The following is a 17,852-nucleotide window of genomic DNA, read 5'->3' as shown; positions in this document are numbered from 1 at the left end:
TGCAAATAAAGGAGTTTATATTCACTTAGCACAAGTCCAAATGAAACGACTTCAAAGAAACTACTTTTTACACAAGTTCTTGATAGTGAACAAACTTTTTCCTAGCCCAAACACGTAGGGACTGATGGATGTGTAAGATGTCGAAATAAAGAACTCCAGTTCCACCCAAAAGGGAAAGTCAGTGGCGTTGAAAGTCATTTGAAAAAACAAATAGAGAGTCCAGTCGACCAGAAACAACACCATTGCTGCCAGGACGGCAATGGTGCTCCGGTGGAGCCTTCGAACGTTACGCTTTCTCTCAATCTGGTCCGAGCCACTTACACTACCGATGGGTTTCACTGCTGTCCTCGGGCCGAGCAACACAACGACAATGAGGGAACTTGTAACCGTGACAACGGCCAGAGGCAGCAGGTAGCACAACAGGATGAAGGTGTACTTGTATAGGCGGTTGACTGTCGGACAGTGGTTGCTGCTACATAGAAAGAAGTCCGGCGAGCAACCTGTGGGATTCCATGTATGGTTTCCCATGAGATTCCTCGTCGGGCCTTGCAAGTTCATGACAAAAATGGGGGAACTCAGGAGGATGGAGATACCAAGGCAAAGCCAAATTGTCGTCCAAGCGGCATGGATGTTATCCAGGTAGATGGGAAGGTTGACCCTTTTGACGGCATCTCTCAGCTTCTGGTAGCGGTAGACGCTGATGAGGACGGTGAACAAGATGCTGCCCATTTCCCCGAACACTGTCAAGAACTTCAGCGAGCGGCACAACCATGCATCGGAGACGACGTAAGACTTCTGAAGAATGACAATGTCGTAGATGTTGACGATGACAATTTCCTCCAGGTTGGCCGTGGCCAGTCCCAAAAGAAACAACTCAAACGTCTTGACCGAGGAGACCCTGGTCTGAATGATGAAGAAGATGAGATAAACATTACCCGTAAGGCCTACGCAAGAAATGATGACTCTTAGAGCCAGGAGGTGGGAAGAAACTTCTAGCATCGTTGAACGGAAGTGAGATCTGTGTGTGATTTTGAAAGATTCCTCCTCTATCCATCCATCCATCCATCCAGCCATCCATCCAAGACCAAACACTCTTGTTATGGAGTCCTCAGGGATGCTGCCAACTTGCCGATTGGCTGATCGGCTGTGCTCATCATGCTGTACAAATGGCAAAACAAAAAGAGTTTTTAATCAGAGAAGGAACAAATTGTGTTGGACCTTAGAGGCTCACTCCTTTTTTTCCCTATTATGTGTATTTTGAATGATGAGCCTAACAGTGGAAAAGCCATAATGGGACACAGGGGTCTCGTGATGTTGACAGAGCACCATTTCATGTTTCAGCTTGTCTCTTTTTCCTCTGCTAGCGCATCGTCTATTCGTTAGCGCAACTGAACTCCCTGCTTCCTGAATCAGCTTAATGGTGAATCCCACTGTGTGCGTGCATGTATGTGTGTGAGCGTGATAAAGTATAAGCCCTACGCTGGCAGTAAATGGGGAAAGGAGAACGTCAGGGATGGAGCTTTCGGCAGCTTAGCTTCCGATAATTATCAATAAAGAGCCAGAAGAAATAAATTGATATTTTTGTTGTGTTAAGCTTGCGCCAAACATTTCCATCTCCAGCAACAGATTGAACACAAACGGTGTAGAGACACAATATAACAGTACTCAGTCATTTTTTTCTTTATCCCCTGTGAAGAACGACTAATATTACTGCCGTACTGATGAGCAGAGACGAGTTCAGCCATCTCCATGAACGGTGTCTTGTACTGTTACCAGTTGGCCCAGAAAGAGCAGTACAATTAGGTTGGTAATATTATGGTTTGCCATTTTCCACTATAACAGCACACGTGATTTATTTATTTTTGGGTGGGGGGGGTTCTGATACAATTTCCAAACACAAATAAAAGGTGAGTAAGTGACGGGAGGTTAAACTTAATGTAATATGGACACAGGTGGATCGTGTCCAGTGACGTCACAGCGAACCCTCTCCTGCAAAGTTACCAGGGCGGTGTCTCGCATACGTGTACTAGGCGTGCGTGCGCGACGTGCGCCTGCCCCGCGGTATACAGTCACGCGTGGATACCCCTTTAAAAGCCTCACTATGTTGCCATCACATGCTCCGGCAGCACGCACGAGTAGGATGTAGACGTTTCTTCTTGTCCTCCTCTTTCTTCTCCTTCTGCTTCTTCACCTCCGCTTCTTTTTAAATATTAGGAGAAAAGCCAGGAATCATCCACCAGCTTGCAGACTTTTCCATTCGGATTCCGGTTGAGCCTCGTTTGTTTCGCTGTCTGCCGCCTGGGCTGTTGTTTCGCACGCTGGCAGGAGGCGGCTGCGCCAAGCGTGAAGCTCCGTGCACTACAAGCCAGTCGAGCTGGCCGAGCAGGGCTTGGCGGTTACGGGGTGGTGGAAGTGGTGGAGGCGCTTGTGACCGGAGATCCGACTCGTGGGGAAAAAACGAGTTGGAACGATCGATCGACAGAGTGAGCGAGCGATCGGGCGGAAAAGGACTCGTTGGATCGGATTATTGGGAAGCGGTGCCCCCGACCGGCTGGACCATCGCACCAGCGAGCTTGAAACGGCTGCGTGGCTCAACTCCATCGCGGTAAGTCCTCCGGTATTATCCCCACTCGTCGCGGGCCTTTTAACAAATTAATGTCTCGGGGACATTTTCAGACTCATAATCCTGTTATATTATTAACAGTATATGAATGCAAGTCGTGGTGGGAAAAGAGATTCCCAGGGAGTGGTAGTCTAGGACTTGTTTGTTATCCCATTGCACCCCCACCATCACCACCACCACCAGCAGCAGCTCCAGCAGCTCCACACACACGCACACACACACGCACGCGCACACACGCACGCACACCCACACGCACACGCACGCACACACACACATACACACATTTTCCTCCACTGGTAAAGTGCAAAGCAAACAATGTAGTCATAGAGCGAAATTAGGCCAATTAGTCTGTACAATCCCATAAAAGACGGTCGGAAATGCAGCGGGAGTCCATAGTGTAGCCCACAGGACTAATTATTGGATTAATTTACCTTTTACATGGCCAGTACTGTTGTGCTGTAAAAGTCAAAAGTCAAGGGTATAGAAATGGATAAAAAAAAAAAAACAAGCACTAAGTGTCAAAAGAATAACACACAATGGAATCTTGTAGTAAATGCACAAATGTACATGCATGCTGAAAAAACATTGTGACTAAGCGTTCATTTACTGTCATTTGACTTTTTACTGGACCTTAACTGATCCAAGTACCATAATGCTCAAGTATCAAAGCTATAAAATGGGGGCACAAAACATTCGAATTTTCGTTCTTGGAATCCATTTATGTTAGTTGAGCTACATGGTTGGATTTATTGTGCCTTTTTACAGGAGCAAAATATGAACTGTAAAACTACAAAACGGAAGCAATATTGACACCTTGTAGTAATCGAGTCAAGCTCAATTATGACTAATTATTAAGTGTAACGTACCCTTTCTAGAACCCCCAAGTCTTTTCCTTGACTGTAAAATTCAAGTGGCTAGAAAAATGGTCTTTTGAGCTATAAAGCAATTTATTATTTGAACTTAATGTACCCATCAACGACTAAAAAATGTAAAGATTATCAACTGTAAAACTTGAGTGTCAAGGGTTCTTACATAGTGGTGGGGTGGGGGAGTGTCTCAAGTATGACATTGGGGCCCGTATTAGCCACGCCCCCACTCCCAAAATCAGGACTCGCGGGGTACATAAAAACAGTGCATTAAAGCGCAACAGTAGTTCCATGGCCACGCACACTCGTAGGTAGACCGGTGCCATGACAACGCGCAACAAACATTGTGAGACCCTCGAGAGTATTTTTAATGTTCTAATATGTATTTAAAGCCCGTGTGAGTGTGCGTAATTATAGACCAAATGAATTGCCATGATCCCTAACCCATAAACGCTAGTAGTTGACAATTAGGTCATAAGTGCAATGAGCTCACAAGGGGGATGATGGCATCATGACATCACTGATAAATCAGCTGGTGAGCGCATACAGTGCTCGAAGTGTTTTTATGATATGTTTTCACTCGCCTATCCACAAGGGAACGATAAAAATGTCTGTACTCTAGATGTAAAAATCAATATACAGATTTTTTTTAAATACACATAGATCCGCTTTTAAGATCATAATTACTGTAAAAATGAGATACAATCCCTCTGATCTTTAATTCACGTTATCAAGAGTCCTGTACTATTTTTAGCTGTTTTTTTTTTTTAATTAAAAAGATTTAATTCATTCATTTGCTGTTGCTACGCGTACATTAAGCTTGATTTATTCCTTTTTGGAAAATACTCATCTCAAATTCTTTTTCCCCAATGAAATGCTTTTAGTCCATTGCAGCCCTCCCAAAACACCAAAATTAATTTGTTTCTTATTGCTGCCAAATTCTGTTGGTTGTCTGTTAAAAGGACAAGTCTGCGTTTGAATTCAGTTTCCGTTCCATTGTCAAAATATTATGCCTTGTATGGTTATGACAATCAAACAATATTTTCCCTATCCATTGGGTGGAAGTCCACAAATGCGCTGTCATTTAGGATAGTTTGCTTCAGGAAGCCAAACACTCGTCCACGCGCACGCGTTCACAGTGTCACCGCGCACCTCCCCAGCTATTCCAGTTCGGGGGGGCCGTGCCATCATCGCACCAGTCCGGCTTTCTCGCCTCGCCTCGCCTCGCTCTCCCCGTCACCCTCCTCCTCCCCGCACCCTCCACTCCGTCAAGCAGCAGGAAGTGCGGCGGTAAGTTGTCGCCTCGATCTTGATCGTCGCCAACTTATTCCGATTGGAGGGGTGAGAAAGCAGAGGATAATTTGTCGAAAATGTCATGTTTATTTGTCGAGAGGGGGAGGGAGGGGCCGCGCGAGGGAATCTACCGGAGCTGTCGACTCGGTTAGCGAGGCGCTCGATCGTGTCCGCCGCCGTGCCGTTTGATGAGAAAATGCGATCGGATCGAGGAGGGAGGAAAGCAGGGAGGGGGTGCCTTTTATTTTGCCTCTGTCCGCGCACCCCCACCCCAAACACACAAGTACACTTCTTCTTACCTCACCTCCCTCCCCCAGCCCATATTTAGAGCCTTTTCACATGGGTAAGCTACGTCAGACTTTACTGTATTCCATCCTTCTGACACATACATGCATGCACATATGGATGTGTGCATGCATGTAGAGTAAATGTGCCTGTGGTGCATTCAAGTGTGTGTGTGTTTGGGGGGGGGGAGACTTGGAATTCTTTACAAGCTTTTTTAATCTCTCAGAACCTTGAACACACCAATGCTGTCTAGCTATCTGTTTGTCATTGGATGACAACACGCCAAAAAAAAATTCATCCGCTTTCAGTGTTAATGCATGCAAGGTACTTGTCGACTGCAATAATGCAAAAACAAATGTAGCGTCTTGTAAAAAGTTAAAATGGAGAAAAGCGTCTAAGGATCATTTTAACGCTCATGACTTGATGCCACGCTTAACATCGGTCCTGCTTCGAAGCGCCGCTTTGGCCCATTGCCCGAGCCATTTAACATCTGTTGTACCACGAAACTTTGGCGGTGGGAATCGGCCAACGTCAATTTCACGATATATATTAGTGATTATGTTCTTACTGAAATGAGGTGATGATTTGTAAAGTATGTTAAGCACCTGAAGGCCACCTGGGATTTTTTTTTTACCCTCATTGGTGTCAATCTGTATTTTGGATGTTTCCTATTGAACCGATCAATATTGAATTTGCATCAAGTGACTTCAAAATATGCTTTCAAGCTTTTTTTCTCATGTAGAACTGCTCAAGTGAGGTCTCACGATATTAAACTTCCTCCTCTGTGCGTAACTGCTCACCCCTCCCCTCTCCTTGGCAACGTCATTCTCCTGAGTTTTGACCACTTTCCTGTCATGTTGTCACCTCCAGGCCACCTCCAGAAGCATGTGATGACCCACACCAAGCAGAAAGGTTCCCGCTGGGACCACCGCCCTCTGCAGCCACACGGCAGCACCATGGGCGGGGACCAGGCCGAGCGCGCCCTCCGCTTCGGCCGGACTAAGAAGATCGGCGAGGTCATCCGACGAGAGAAAAATGACAAGGTGATGAAGGACAAGAGGGCCAAAGCGGAGGACAAGAAGTGGGACAGGAAATTGTATCCTCTGCGAGGGAGGCTCGGAGAGGGCATGAGGTGTCGTGTCCTCCTCACAAGGTTGGAGGAAAGCATCAGTAAGAAAGCTGAAGAGCGATCTCTCAAGTCCAAGAAAAGGAGGCTTGGCGAGGCCAAGTTGGCATCTAAGGTCAAATCAAGCGCTCACGTCTCACAACCTCGCAAGCGGCGCCTGGCCTCCCTAAATGCTGAGGCTGTCAACACACTTCTCCTGGAAAGAGCCACTGACCTCCAACCGGCAGCCAAGGTGGCCAAAAAACACCAGGAGGAGCGCATCAACAAAGGAGGTTCCCCAGATGAAGGGGCACCTCCAAAAGCCTCTCGAGGAACTGTCTCTAGACTGTCATCGTCTCACAAATTTGACCAAATCCCCAAGAAGGTCAAGACAGCCAGGACCACCAAAGTAGACGGGAATCGGGCCTTGAGTTTGGAAATTCTGGATGTGCCGACACCGCGGCGACTGGCTGGACTCAATGCGGCCGCTCTACTGAAGTTGACCAGCTCATCTGCTGCGTCTAAACAGCGAGTCAGAACCGCATCCACCACAACTACCATGTCAAACTGCAAGACTCCTGCCCAGATCCAGACCCTAAAACAGCCACCCAAAGTGAAACACAAAGAGCGCTCTCAGAAGCTTAAAGAGGCTCCCGTCAAAGCTTCCCCCATGCACTGTTGCTGCGCAGCCTGCAAGGAGAAAGCCGGGTTTGAGCCCAAAGTGGAGTGGGAGTCTAGCACCCACGCTCTGCCCAAGCCGGGCTACCAGTCCCGCAGTATGTTGGGCTACTCCCTCAAGAACGTGAAGGAAGAACAGCTGGAAACTGAGCTAAGCCCCTGCTACTGCTGCCCCCCTGAGGGTTCGATGGAGTACTGCCACCGGTTGGCCTTCTTCTTGGGCCACCCTGAGTCGGGCGACCGAGGCGCCATGGGCTCGGGCGGCACGCTCGTCAAACGCGAGTGCCTGGTGACCACGCCGTCCCTGACGCACTCCCACCCGGCACTCGCTCTCAGCCCCCACCCCTGCGTATGTTACTACGTCCACATCGCCCCCCACACTGCAACGTCGGGCACGCTCACCCCACGGCCTCTGAACTTTGCGCCACCTGCCTTGTGCTCCAACCGGACGATGGGTTCCAAGCCGCTGCCGGGTCCCCGCGTCACCCACACCCCTGGCTTGCCTCACCCGGCCTGCTGCAACTCTGTGACGTCACCATGTTACGGCGACGCCTACGGGATGAGCGGCTACGCATGCAGAGCCATGTCCCCCGTCACCAGCAGGGGGTGCTCTTTTGATGCGGGGTGCACCGGATGCTCACATGGCATCAAAACAGGTTTGTAAGAAAACAAACTCAAGGCCTACTGCACTTATCCAACGCTATACTGCTTCATCTGGGCTCAGCTTAATAATGTTAACCCCAAACATGTTGTCAGAAGCTACGTGAGAATCACAACAATTGCTCATTTCAAGGTCTCCATTGGCAATTAGCCCTCGACCTTGTGATAGCCTCGGCCAGCTCCATCCCCTTAAGACTCGAAAACCCCAAAGCGGATTTATCCCGGCAAACCTTGGTTCTAATTTGGTGAATCACGATAATGGAATTTCAAATACAGTCAACTGCACATTCAAAATGACAATCCCAAGGGTGCGAGTTTTACGATCAAGATAAACACAACAAGGCTACACAACGGCCTTGTGCAAGCCGACTCACATTAGAGAGATGACTACTCGGGTCTACTACACAAATAGGACCATATTCTCCTAAGGGGAGATATTAATTTAAGCATACTTTTCAAATGCGTGACTTTGCCGCCTTCCCTATTTTCCAGAAACTTACTCCTCTCCTCAAGGGGACCACAACCACTCCATTCTGGTGCCGCCATCTTTGCCTCTCTCCAACTGCCCTTTATCCAGCGTGCCCACTTCCACCCAGACTGCTAACCCCCACCTGCCACCCCGGGCCCGGCTAAAAGCGTCCGCCAACCGCCCGTCCGGTGCCTCCGACAGAGATCAAAATGCCGAGCCGGGATCCCCACAACAAAAGCGAATCGGTCGCAGACGAGCCACCAACGGATGGTGGCCTGTGGGGGACCCCACAGAGAAAGAGGTCTTCATCGCGGTGAGATTAACACAGACAAAATGGTAATATCACTTTGGGGGCAATTTTTGACAATTTCTATTTTTGCGGTGCCAGGGGGAGGACGAGATGGCGCTCAGGCAGTGCTACGAGGGCGTGGAGAGGGACGGTGAGGTGATCCGCATCCGAGACACGGTGCTGCTGCGCTCGGGCCCCAGGAAGAAATCCCTCCCTTACGTGGCCAAGATATCCGCCCTGTGGGAGGATCCCAAAAGCGGTACGAGGGAAACCGAGGGTTGATGGACAGAGTGTCAAGGTTGCTGACGTCCACTATGTGTGTTTTTATTGGTCGCCTCAGGGGAGCTGATGATGAGTCTTTTCTGGTACTACCGACCGGAGCACACGCAGGGGGGGCGAGACCCCAGCACACACTGTGAGGTGAGATTACACTACATCATGATACCTCAAAACAAATTGGTCCAAAAATAAAATTCTCCTCTTCAGAACGAGATCTTTGCCTCTCGACATCAGGACGAGAACAGCGTAGCTTGCATTGAAGACAGATGCTACGTCCTCCCGCTAGCCCAGTACTGTAGGTGAGGGACAACAAGCATGACGCAGCAATTTTGCAGCAGGCTGTCCCAATACATTTGTCCATATGTTGAACCCGAGAATGTATAATATTTTGTGTTTGATTTTATGAACACAGATATTGTGCCTTGATGAAGCGTCGTTCCGAAGGCGCCCTACCCGGCGACGGCGGCAGTAGCGTGGTGCCCTGCTGCCTGGATTTTACCCCGCCCTCCCACCGCTGTGTGCCCACAGACGTGGACCCCGAGCTGGTCTACCTCTGCCGACACGTCTACGACTTCCGCTACGGACGCATACTCAAGAATCTGCAGTAGGGAGGGAATTGGTGGCGACAACATTCACTTAAGCGGCACATGTCTAGTTATTAAGTCAACGTTTACGCTACAGCGCCAATGCTAATGTTGTTACGCGTGTGAGCCCTTTAGCCAGCTGAAGAGGTTACGGTCAAATCCTCGTACGTCTCTTTCAGCTCGCTTGTATTTTCTGCTTCCATCAAATCTGATTTTTCTGCTTCCTCCCCCTTCCACCATTGCGCCTTTGCCTACCAGGCATGCTGAACACCAGGCTGATCTGGGCAACTTTCTCTCAGCTGCCCCCCCTTGCCCCCCCCCCCCATCCCCCAAAAGCACCTTAGCAGCATGTTTGTTCCGTTTGTAAGCCAGTGGCGAAAGTGCCAACACCGAGCCTCCGCTGAAGGAGGAGATAATCGACAGTTGGGTGTGTGTGTGCGTGCGGGAGTCGACAAGTGTTGTCACTGTGGATAAATGTGGGAATGTGTGATATGTGCGCCTGATTTTTTTTCCAGCGAGGCTTTCAGGCAATCAAACCAAACAAAAGCAGCTTTTTATAGAAAGCAAATCTTTCGGTACCACTCACTTGTTTTTTTTCTGACTCAACACAATCTACAACATGTATGACCAAAGTCCATTCAAAATGTCTCTCTTGCTTCAATGAACATCTCCTGTAGGTCTTTTTTTTTTCTCCCTTTTGACTGCGCATACTCCACATTAGAAAAATCTCACGGCACTCTACCAAACAGAACGGTCACAAAAATACTGAAATAACGATGATGTCATCTCATTATATTTAGAGATTGACTTTTGTCCGAATGGCCCACTTGTCTTGGAGCTTTAGTACCTGCTTTGAAAGCCTTGTTAAAATTGCACTAAAACATTCCTTAATATGTTATTGGGGTGGGGCACGAAGAGGGACGTCGTAACCGTAAACATGTCTGCTTTTGTTAATGTAAACAAAAATATTGTGAAGGGGTTGAGTAGTACTAGTTATGCGTAATATAGAAAACCAGCGTTGGACGGTGCATGAATCCAAATATTTGGCCCCAATCAGAGCCTGATCGTGTCGTATTGATCCCGATGAAGCCTATTTAAATTTACTTTCCTATGATAGCACATGCAATATATTTTTAGATGACTTTTTTTTTTTAATTTCCCTCTCTGGGGTGTTAAAGCAACTTAATTGTATTTCATTTCATTTTCAACATGTTAAATTCCCCTTCTGAAAAAAAAGCTAAGTGTACATATTTAATCCAAGCACTGTTTGAATAGACACATAGTGTAGTATTTTTGCAAGATCTGTATTAATTATATTTAAGGTAAGGATATTTAAATGGAGTTAAGTGTAGAGGTCAATTTAACTTATTCGGGGGCATGCTATGTGGAATTGATGATCTGCTTTGATGAATGGAAATTGATTGATTGAAACTGATTAGTTTATACAGTAAAGATACCCCTCAGCCATTTTTTTTGTCACGTCACACAGCAATTGGTGTGAGTCAGAACAAAAGCAGACTACAGTCCGCGCCAATGCTTCTCATGGACATATATTTTGATATATTTGGAAAATGTCTTGGGATGAACTTAACGATGTTTAGATATTTTTGCAGTAGAGACGTGTCTATCAGATATTATTGTCGCTTTTTGTCGCACCCTGGAAAATCTCTCGAATTGATGTAACATCCCTACTGATTTTAATATTGCATTGAAATAATATTTATACATTTTAATGAAGTTCTTTGTGAAATTTCTCTGTCTGTGTTCTTTTTCCACCCAGGAATGCTCATAATTCTCAACAAAATTGGATCATATTTTCTCAGTCATTTTAGTGGAAACTGTTGTAAAAAAAAAAAAAAATCCCCATTATGATATATTACAAGAAAATGTCTGGAGCGCCTGCCACGCATCAAGTCGGAAAGCTCGGCAAACGCACTAGATTTTAGATCTAGAATGGCTCCTGATACGGAACAAAAAGCTCCCTACGGCTATTCTAGAAATATTTGCCCCTCACCCTTCGAGATGGCGTTTGCAAAAGGGAAGCTGCATGTGATCAAAACAGGAAGTGTGCGATGTTTCCCCGTCGGCGAGATAAACGTGCATAATCTCCACAGGAGGGCAGCAGAGAAACAGAAGTGTATTTGTATTAGTGTGGAACGGGGTCAGAACCTTTGCTGCCTGTGCAAGGTCTCAAGGTCGCTATAGCTGCATCTGTTGAGGTTGGGAGTAAAAATGACTGCTGGCATCATGGCCACGCCCACACATAAACACACATTGGAATTAACACAGGTACACACACTGGACCTACACAAAATGTATCCGTCAGGAATTTGTTTTATGTCTGGGCCTGAACTGTGAAAGAATTTCGTCCCATGTACCGTACACACTCGCGCGCGCACACACACACACTCACACACACACACTGAGACTTGGTTGACTGTCAACATTCCGGACTCTGCTGTACATCTGGAGCGGCTAGCGTGCTATCGGGCGGACCGGGCTATTGTAAAAGGGGGAAAATCGCGAGGAGGTGGAATATGCGTCTACATCCGTGACGAATGGTGCCGGGACTCTGTAGTGGTATGCAAGCACTGCTTGCCACTGGCGGAGTTTGTGATCATTAAGTGCCGTCCTTTTTATCTGCCAAGGGAATTTACTGCGATTCTGCTAGTCGCGGTATACATCCCGCCTTCCAACATCGAAGTCGACAGGATCGCGGCTCTTAGTGAACTGTACCAGGCTGTCAGTGAACAACAGACGGCGCACCCTGACGGTTTCACCATCTTCGCTGGGGATTTTAATCATGCTAACCTGAAGTCTGTTTTTCCGAGGCTTCACCAGCATGTTAATTTTCCAACACGTGGCGACAGCTTCCTGGACCTGGTCTACTCTTCACATAAAGGAGCATTCAAAGCCGCCCCCCTCCCCCATCTTGGACTTTCTGACCATATCACTGTTATGCTTTTGCCCGCATCCAGACAAATGGTGAAAGCATCCAGGTTCGCAAGCGGGTTAGAGTGTGGCCTGAGGGTGCCTCTGATGCGCTTCGAGACTGCTTTGGCTCTACTGACTGGGAAATGTTTAAGCAGGCGGCCACTTGCAACGATCGGACGGACATAGAGGAGTATACTGACTCTGTTTCCTCTTACATCACGAAGTGCATTGATGACATCATCAATAACCCTAACCCTAACCCCCAAGGCTGCGTGCTCAGTCCGCTGCTCTTCACCCTGCTGACACATGACTGCACTGCAACCTACAGCAACAACCGCATAGTGAAATTTGCTGACGACACGACTCTGATGGGTCTCATCACCAAGGGCGACGAGACTCAATACAGGTTGGAGGTTGACCTTCTGACCACGTGGTGCAGGGACAACAACCTCCTGCTGAACGTCAACAAGACCAAGGAGATTGTTGTTGACTTCCGGAAGGGTAACACCCAGCACCTGCCACTGACCATCGACGGTGCTGTGGTGGAGAGAGTGAGCAGCACCAGATTCCTGGGGGTGCACATCAGTGAGGATCTCTCCTGGTCCACCAACACCGCATCACTGGCGAAGAAAGCTCAGCGCCGCCTGTACTTCCTGCGGAAACTCAGGCGAGCAAGTGCTCCTCCGACCGTCATGACTACATTCTACCGTGGCACCATTGAGAGCGTCCTCTCCAGTTGTATCGCTGTTTGGGGTGGTAGCTGCACTGAATACAACATGAAGGCCCTGCAGCGCATAGTGAACACGGCTGGTAAGATTATTGGTGCTTCACACCTCTCCCTGAAGGATATTTACACCTCCCGTCTCACCCGCAAGGTGACCACGATTGTGAGTGATGTGAGTCACCCCGCTCACTCTTTGTTTGATCTTCTGCCCTCTGGGAAGAGGTACGGGAGCCTGCGCTCCTGCACCACCAGACTCACCAACAGCTTCATACTCCAGGCTGTTAGGATCCTGAACTCTCTCCCCCCTTCTGCGTAGCATCCTGTACTTTTGCGCTATATTCTGACTGTCTGCTGTATGCACACTTGCTCCATTTTTGCTCCTCTTATTTATGTTATTTGTTTATTTATTATTTATTCATCACTCTTATTTATTCATTGTTTGTGCCTTCTTGTTTTTATTTTTTGTGTTGTTTACTTGTATGTATATTGTGTACTATGTCTTGTCGTAATTTCGATTTCTTTGTGTGTCTTGGCATGTGAAGAAATTGACAATAAAGCAGACTTTGACTTTTTACACACACACACACACACACACACACACACACACACACACACACACACACACACACACACACACACACACACACACACACACACACACACACACACACACAAAGTCTACCACCCCCACTGGATTGTATGTGGAGATGGCTTAGCGGGTTCTTAATCTGTCCTCTGAGTGACATCAAGCTCTCTGTGCCCTGACTAGCCTGCGAAGTTGCAGGTGGGTAGCGGGCAAGGGGGGAATAGGGGGGTGCAACCGACTGTTAAGAGAAGGTGACCCACATCATGGCTGCGGGCACGAACGAGGGGGACTTGGAATTGGTGGACCCTGGTTTGGGCATGGAAGAGGGCCCTGGGGCCCTCCTCAAGACGGGCTCGCTGAAAGACAGCTACCACAGCGACTCTCTCCTAGCGCCTGACGCCGACTCCTTAACAGGTAGATGAAGTTTTTTGTCATGAAATGTTTTCTAACTACAGGGAGGGCACGACCTTTGTACATCTGAGATGCAGCTTCGGACTGCTAATTCCCTTTTACAGGAGGAGGATTATGTGCTATTCTAATCCCAATCGCTATATGGGAAGTGCGTGCGTCTCTGCGGATGATGTCACAGCCGGTTTGAGGGAACAAACTGGAAATCAGAAGCCGATTATGGGACACTTTAATGATTACAGTGCTACCTTGATTTCCGAGTTTGTTGAATTTCTTCCAAACCCACAACTTCATTTACTTGAACATGACATTTTTCATTCATTAACATGTCTATGCTGTTTCCCATTACGTGTGAACAATAAGATAGCAGATTTAAAGATAAATAGATTCTTTCTCCAATCTGGATATGTCGCAGTCCTACCAAGGAAGACGTTAAAAAAAGGAAAGGAAGAGGCCACATTTTTCCTATTTGGTGTCCTTTTCTGTCAGTGACAGGTTTATGTGAGAGGCCAGTGGGGCGGGGTCAAAGAGGCTCAGTCTAGGGGATTATCAGTGTACCCCCTCACACACAACAATTTAGGCTGATTTGGACCACGGCTAAGGTTTTAAGCCCAGAGCGAAGGGGCTTTATACATAACAGCATCCCGGTGGTATTGCCAGTCGCCGTGGAACCCGGAGCAGGCTCAGCATCAGGAGGCCTGGATGCCACCAGGTGGGTTCAGGAATTGAGTCTGCGGAAGATGGACGGAGTGAGTGGATCCAGAGGAGGTTTGAGGAGGACAGAGAGAGTGTGCTCTCGCCAGGAGAGGAAGAGAAGGAATACGGCCAAGGTGGCGGAGGAAGGCCCGGCGGGCCCGCAGAGGTTCCCTCGCGATTATTCATCATCGACGTCCAGCGGCTCACATGGTAGACCACCACAATTGTTGCAAGGACTTTTTGTTTACCGTTCAGTTTATCCTGCTGTGCTTTGACCTTGTTTGCTTTTAGTCTGACTGTCGTGCGTGAGAACGAAAGGGGGTTGGAAAGCTTAATCTTGATGCTGATGAACGGACAAATATGGATTTTATGATTTGCACAGTGTTTTTTATTTACTCATGATGTATCTATTTTTTTTGCATCCACTTGCATTTAATTTTGATTAATTTAAAAAAAGTATTTTAATTGCTTTTGCGTATGTTAGGATCATTGTTTTATTGAAAATCACATTTTCATAGCAGACAATATAGTACTATTAAATATTATTTCACATGCTTTATAATATTAACAATTTTAACAATATTTTAGGGAAATTATGGAATACAATTTAATAACCGTATGAAGAAAGTGTCTGGTGATATGAGAGATGGACCCATCTGTCAATCCATTTGACAAATCCGCAATCTTAATCATGAGACCCGATGTAAACAAGCCACGGGTTTCATAAAAGCATTGGCGAGATGTGTTACGTAATGAACGCTGACAACATGGCGTCATCCAGATGGTCGCAGCTCAGCGGCTAGCAACTTGGATGTGGCTGACCGGCTCACCTACCTGGAGCAGAGGATGCAGATGCAGGAGGACGAGATCCAGTTACTGAAGATGACCCTAGCTGACGTTCTCAAGAGGCTCAACATCTCAGAGGAGCACCAAGCCGCCAATGCTACCGCATTGGGCAGGAGGACATCAGGCACTAAAGGTTTGCAAGGATCGCTGTTAATTGTCACATTCATTTTGCGTATATCCACTGCAACTTTGTCTCTGTACTTTTTACTGAAAAAACATTACAATTTTTAAACTCAGATCACGGGATTTAATTTTTATGTACATTATTGTCTCCACCACAGGGAGGCCTGTCTCATTGGGTCTACCCCCAAGAGCACCCATGGGGTCCTCAGGTGTTGCCAACTTGAGGAAGAGCTCCACGCTACCAACTGGACCTACCTGCAGGAACTACAGCCCGACACCCCCTCGCTGGTGAGAGGATATTATTAGATTGAAAATAAAAATGTTGATTTAGGGATGAATATATCCTTACTTGTTGTGTCTTCTTTGTAGTGGTGTCAAGAGCCCGGCAGGGAGTGTGAAGGACAGTCCATGTAAGACCTCCAAAACGCGTCCGTCCTCATCAGCGTCATCCTGTGGAAGCACACAAGAAGGGTGCGGATGTTTTTTATCTCAACAAATAGCACAGCAGAGGAATGGGGAAGAAGGAGAAAACCAACAATGGTTCTAGTAATGAGCCTTGAGGGACACCTTCGTTAAATGCATTTGAACTGTCTTGAATATTTTTAAGCTCTTGATCAATGAATTGGTTGTATGATTTTGGTATTTTGATTACAATAATAATCTTCACTCAATGCCATTAGGATCAGCAGATCCAAGGAAGAACTTGTGAGCTTAGGTAAAGATTTGAGTTTCAGTATTTTGGATGCAAGTTTTTACACGAGACACTGACGTGTTGTTACTATGCAGGCATGAGGCGAGTGACGCACAGCAAAGGTAGGATTCACTCATGATGAAATTCCCACACAATCTGGTATTGAATTTCGTATTTGAGTCGTGTTTCTGTGTCTACCCTTCATTTATTTCCTCATCTCACCATGACTTCTTTCCCTTGTCCCCTTCATGCTGCCCCCTTCACATTCACCACCATTTCTACCTCATCCCCATCTCACCGCTTCACTTAGTGACTATGCAGATCTATCTGAGCCCCCTCGCAAGAAAGACTGGGTCTTCTGAGACCACTGCAACATCTGCCCCCGCGGTGCCAGCAGCCGGGGGCAGTGGTGGGCCAGGGGGGACCCAGCATGCCAAATCCGACGCAAGGAGGAAGAGCCCGTCGTCTATGTTGAACCTTCAGAAGACTTCCACCAATGTCACCAGTCAGCAGAACACACAACACGATGCTAATAGCCACAAAAGCCCCATCAAGTCCTCCAGCCAGTACTTTCAGATTTGTTACTGACCAGCAAGAACCAACACCTCCATTTTGTTTTAGCTTACTTTTTGACTTAACGTATCCGTAATAAGTAATTATCGAGAAAGTAGTAATGGATCTAGTTGTGAGTCTTGAGCAACACAATTATTCAAAAAAAATCATTTGACCTAATGAAATTAAGTGATATCAAACTTCTTGTTTAAAACCATAATTTATAACCTATGCCTTGTTTTAAACCCTAAATTGAAAAAAATAAATAAATACTAACCCTTGTTTATTCACTCAAATGTAGAGAGGGGATGTCTACTGGGGTGAGGCCTTTAGTGAATGAGTGAGTGTTCATTTTTGCTGATTGTGTCTGTTATTTGTAGTTGTATTTCCACAATGTGTATTGCAAACACATACAGTATGTACTAGAATGTAAGATTGGGTTATGTGTAATGATAATGAACCTGGTAGGTTATGTGTAGTAAAAAAATAAATGAACTTGTGATGTGATTTCTTTCCTTTTTTTAGGCAATCCATTTAGTACAAGTCTCAAAGTTATGTCTTTATAAATCCGTTTTAGAATAAACTATGGATACAAATATTTCCCTTAATAACACGTCCCTGTTGCTGCTGTCCGAGGAGTCATTCCGCTTTTCTGCGGGTTGTCAAACGCACTTGGTTCCTTTTGAATTGAGCTTTCTCGGTTGCCGTACGCACGCCAGTTCACCGTACCTAACTACCGGTGACTACTAGCTGTGTTTTGAGTGAGTATTGCTAACATTTTCAAGTTATTTTTTGCCATTTACATGTAAACATGCCGGAGCATCATTACGACACGAGTTTGTATGTTGCTCGATAGCTATTGTATAACAATATAAACAAAGGTGGCTTGTGAAGGAGCACGCCCACAAGAGGCACTCGGCTGTCGATCAAATGTTAATCAGGGAAAGCGCCTAACCTGTTTTGTATGTTTTCCACGCAAAACCTGATGTCCAAACTGGAAGAATGGAGGCTCCACGTCGGCTGCTTGTCGTCTACCTGCACATTTTGACGCCAACATATACACTTTTTTTTTTTCCTACTATGTAGTATTATGCCTTCGGTGATTAGGGAAGGTCAAAACACCGGCACAGTCTAATGACACTTTATATTATTTTCTAAAAT

The 17,852-nt window shown here is 46.7% G+C and overlaps 3 protein-coding genes across 4 annotated transcripts; 2 read left to right on the top strand and 1 right to left on the bottom strand.

Moving 5' to 3' along the window:
* Positions 1 to 60: 60 nt before the first annotated feature.
* On the bottom strand, positions 61 to 1,109 carry LOC119117953. Its single transcript, XM_037244611.1, has one exon. It carries the CDS (start codon positions 1,072 to 1,074, stop codon positions 61 to 63), a length of 1,014 nt encoding a protein of 337 aa, XP_037100506.1. The 5' UTR covers positions 1,075 to 1,109.
* Positions 1,110 to 4,640: 3,531 nt separating this feature from the next.
* Positions 4,641 to 10,885, top strand: LOC119118144 (bromo adjacent homology domain-containing 1 protein-like). The gene is made up of 7 exons (XM_037244924.1): positions 4,641 to 4,779; positions 5,938 to 7,506; positions 8,003 to 8,292; positions 8,368 to 8,527; positions 8,609 to 8,688; positions 8,755 to 8,846; positions 8,960 to 10,885. The coding sequence occupies exons 2-7, from the start codon at positions 5,958 to 5,960 to the stop codon at positions 9,153 to 9,155; spliced, it is 2,367 nt and encodes a 788-aa protein (XP_037100819.1). The 5' UTR covers positions 4,641 to 4,779; positions 5,938 to 5,957; the 3' UTR covers positions 9,156 to 10,885.
* Positions 10,886 to 13,501: 2,616 nt separating this feature from the next.
* Positions 13,502 to 17,198, top strand: LOC119118243 (echinoderm microtubule-associated protein-like 1). 2 transcript variants are annotated; one of them, XM_037245107.1, is made up of 7 exons: positions 13,502 to 13,789; positions 15,261 to 15,458; positions 15,607 to 15,736; positions 15,818 to 15,919; positions 16,129 to 16,163; positions 16,235 to 16,261; positions 16,450 to 17,198. In XM_037245107.1, the coding sequence occupies exons 1-7, from the start codon at positions 13,639 to 13,641 to the stop codon at positions 16,725 to 16,727; spliced, it is 921 nt and encodes a 306-aa protein (XP_037101002.1). In that variant the 5' UTR covers positions 13,502 to 13,638; the 3' UTR covers positions 16,728 to 17,198. The 2 variants fall into 2 exon arrangements, with proteins under 2 accessions (XP_037101002.1, XP_037101001.1); XM_037245106.1 differs by lacking the exon at positions 13,502 to 13,789 and adding an exon at positions 14,100 to 14,689.
* Positions 17,199 to 17,852: the final 654 nt, after the last annotated feature.

This window comes from Syngnathus acus, chromosome 24, assembly GCF_901709675.1.
Source record: "Syngnathus acus chromosome 24, fSynAcu1.2, whole genome shotgun sequence".
In the NCBI taxonomy this organism is placed as follows: Eukaryota; Metazoa; Chordata; class Actinopteri; order Syngnathiformes; family Syngnathidae; genus Syngnathus; species Syngnathus acus.
Note: the sequence above shows the minus strand (reverse complement) of the source record. Positions and strands in the feature narration are given on the sequence as shown.

What these genes read in the sequence shown, in the direction of transcription:
- LOC119118144 (XM_037244924.1), top strand. Translation starts at nt 5,958, where the DNA reads ATGACCCACACCAAGCAGAAAGGTTCCCGCTGGGACCACCGCCCTCTG. An exon ending in CTCACATGGCATCAAAACAG is followed by an intron (nt 7,507 to 8,002) that starts GTTTGTAAGAAA and finishes CCTATTTTCCAG; the next exon opens with AAACTTACTCCTCTCCTCAA. An exon ending in CCGCTAGCCCAGTACTGTAG is followed by an intron (nt 8,847 to 8,959) that starts GTGAGGGACAAC and finishes TTATGAACACAG; the next exon opens with ATATTGTGCCTTGATGAAGC.
- LOC119117953 (XM_037244611.1), bottom strand. Translation starts at nt 1,074, where the DNA reads ATGGCTGGATGGATGGATGGATGGATAGAGGAGGAATCTTTCAAAATC.
- LOC119118243 (XM_037245106.1), top strand. Translation starts at nt 14,524, where the DNA reads ATGGACGGAGTGAGTGGATCCAGAGGAGGTTTGAGGAGGACAGAGAGA. An exon ending in GAGGACATCAGGCACTAAAG is followed by an intron (nt 15,459 to 15,606) that starts GTTTGCAAGGAT and finishes TCTCCACCACAG; the next exon opens with GGAGGCCTGTCTCATTGGGT. An exon ending in AGCCCGACACCCCCTCGCTG is followed by an intron (nt 15,737 to 15,817) that starts GTGAGAGGATAT and finishes TCTTCTTTGTAG; the next exon opens with TGGTGTCAAGAGCCCGGCAG.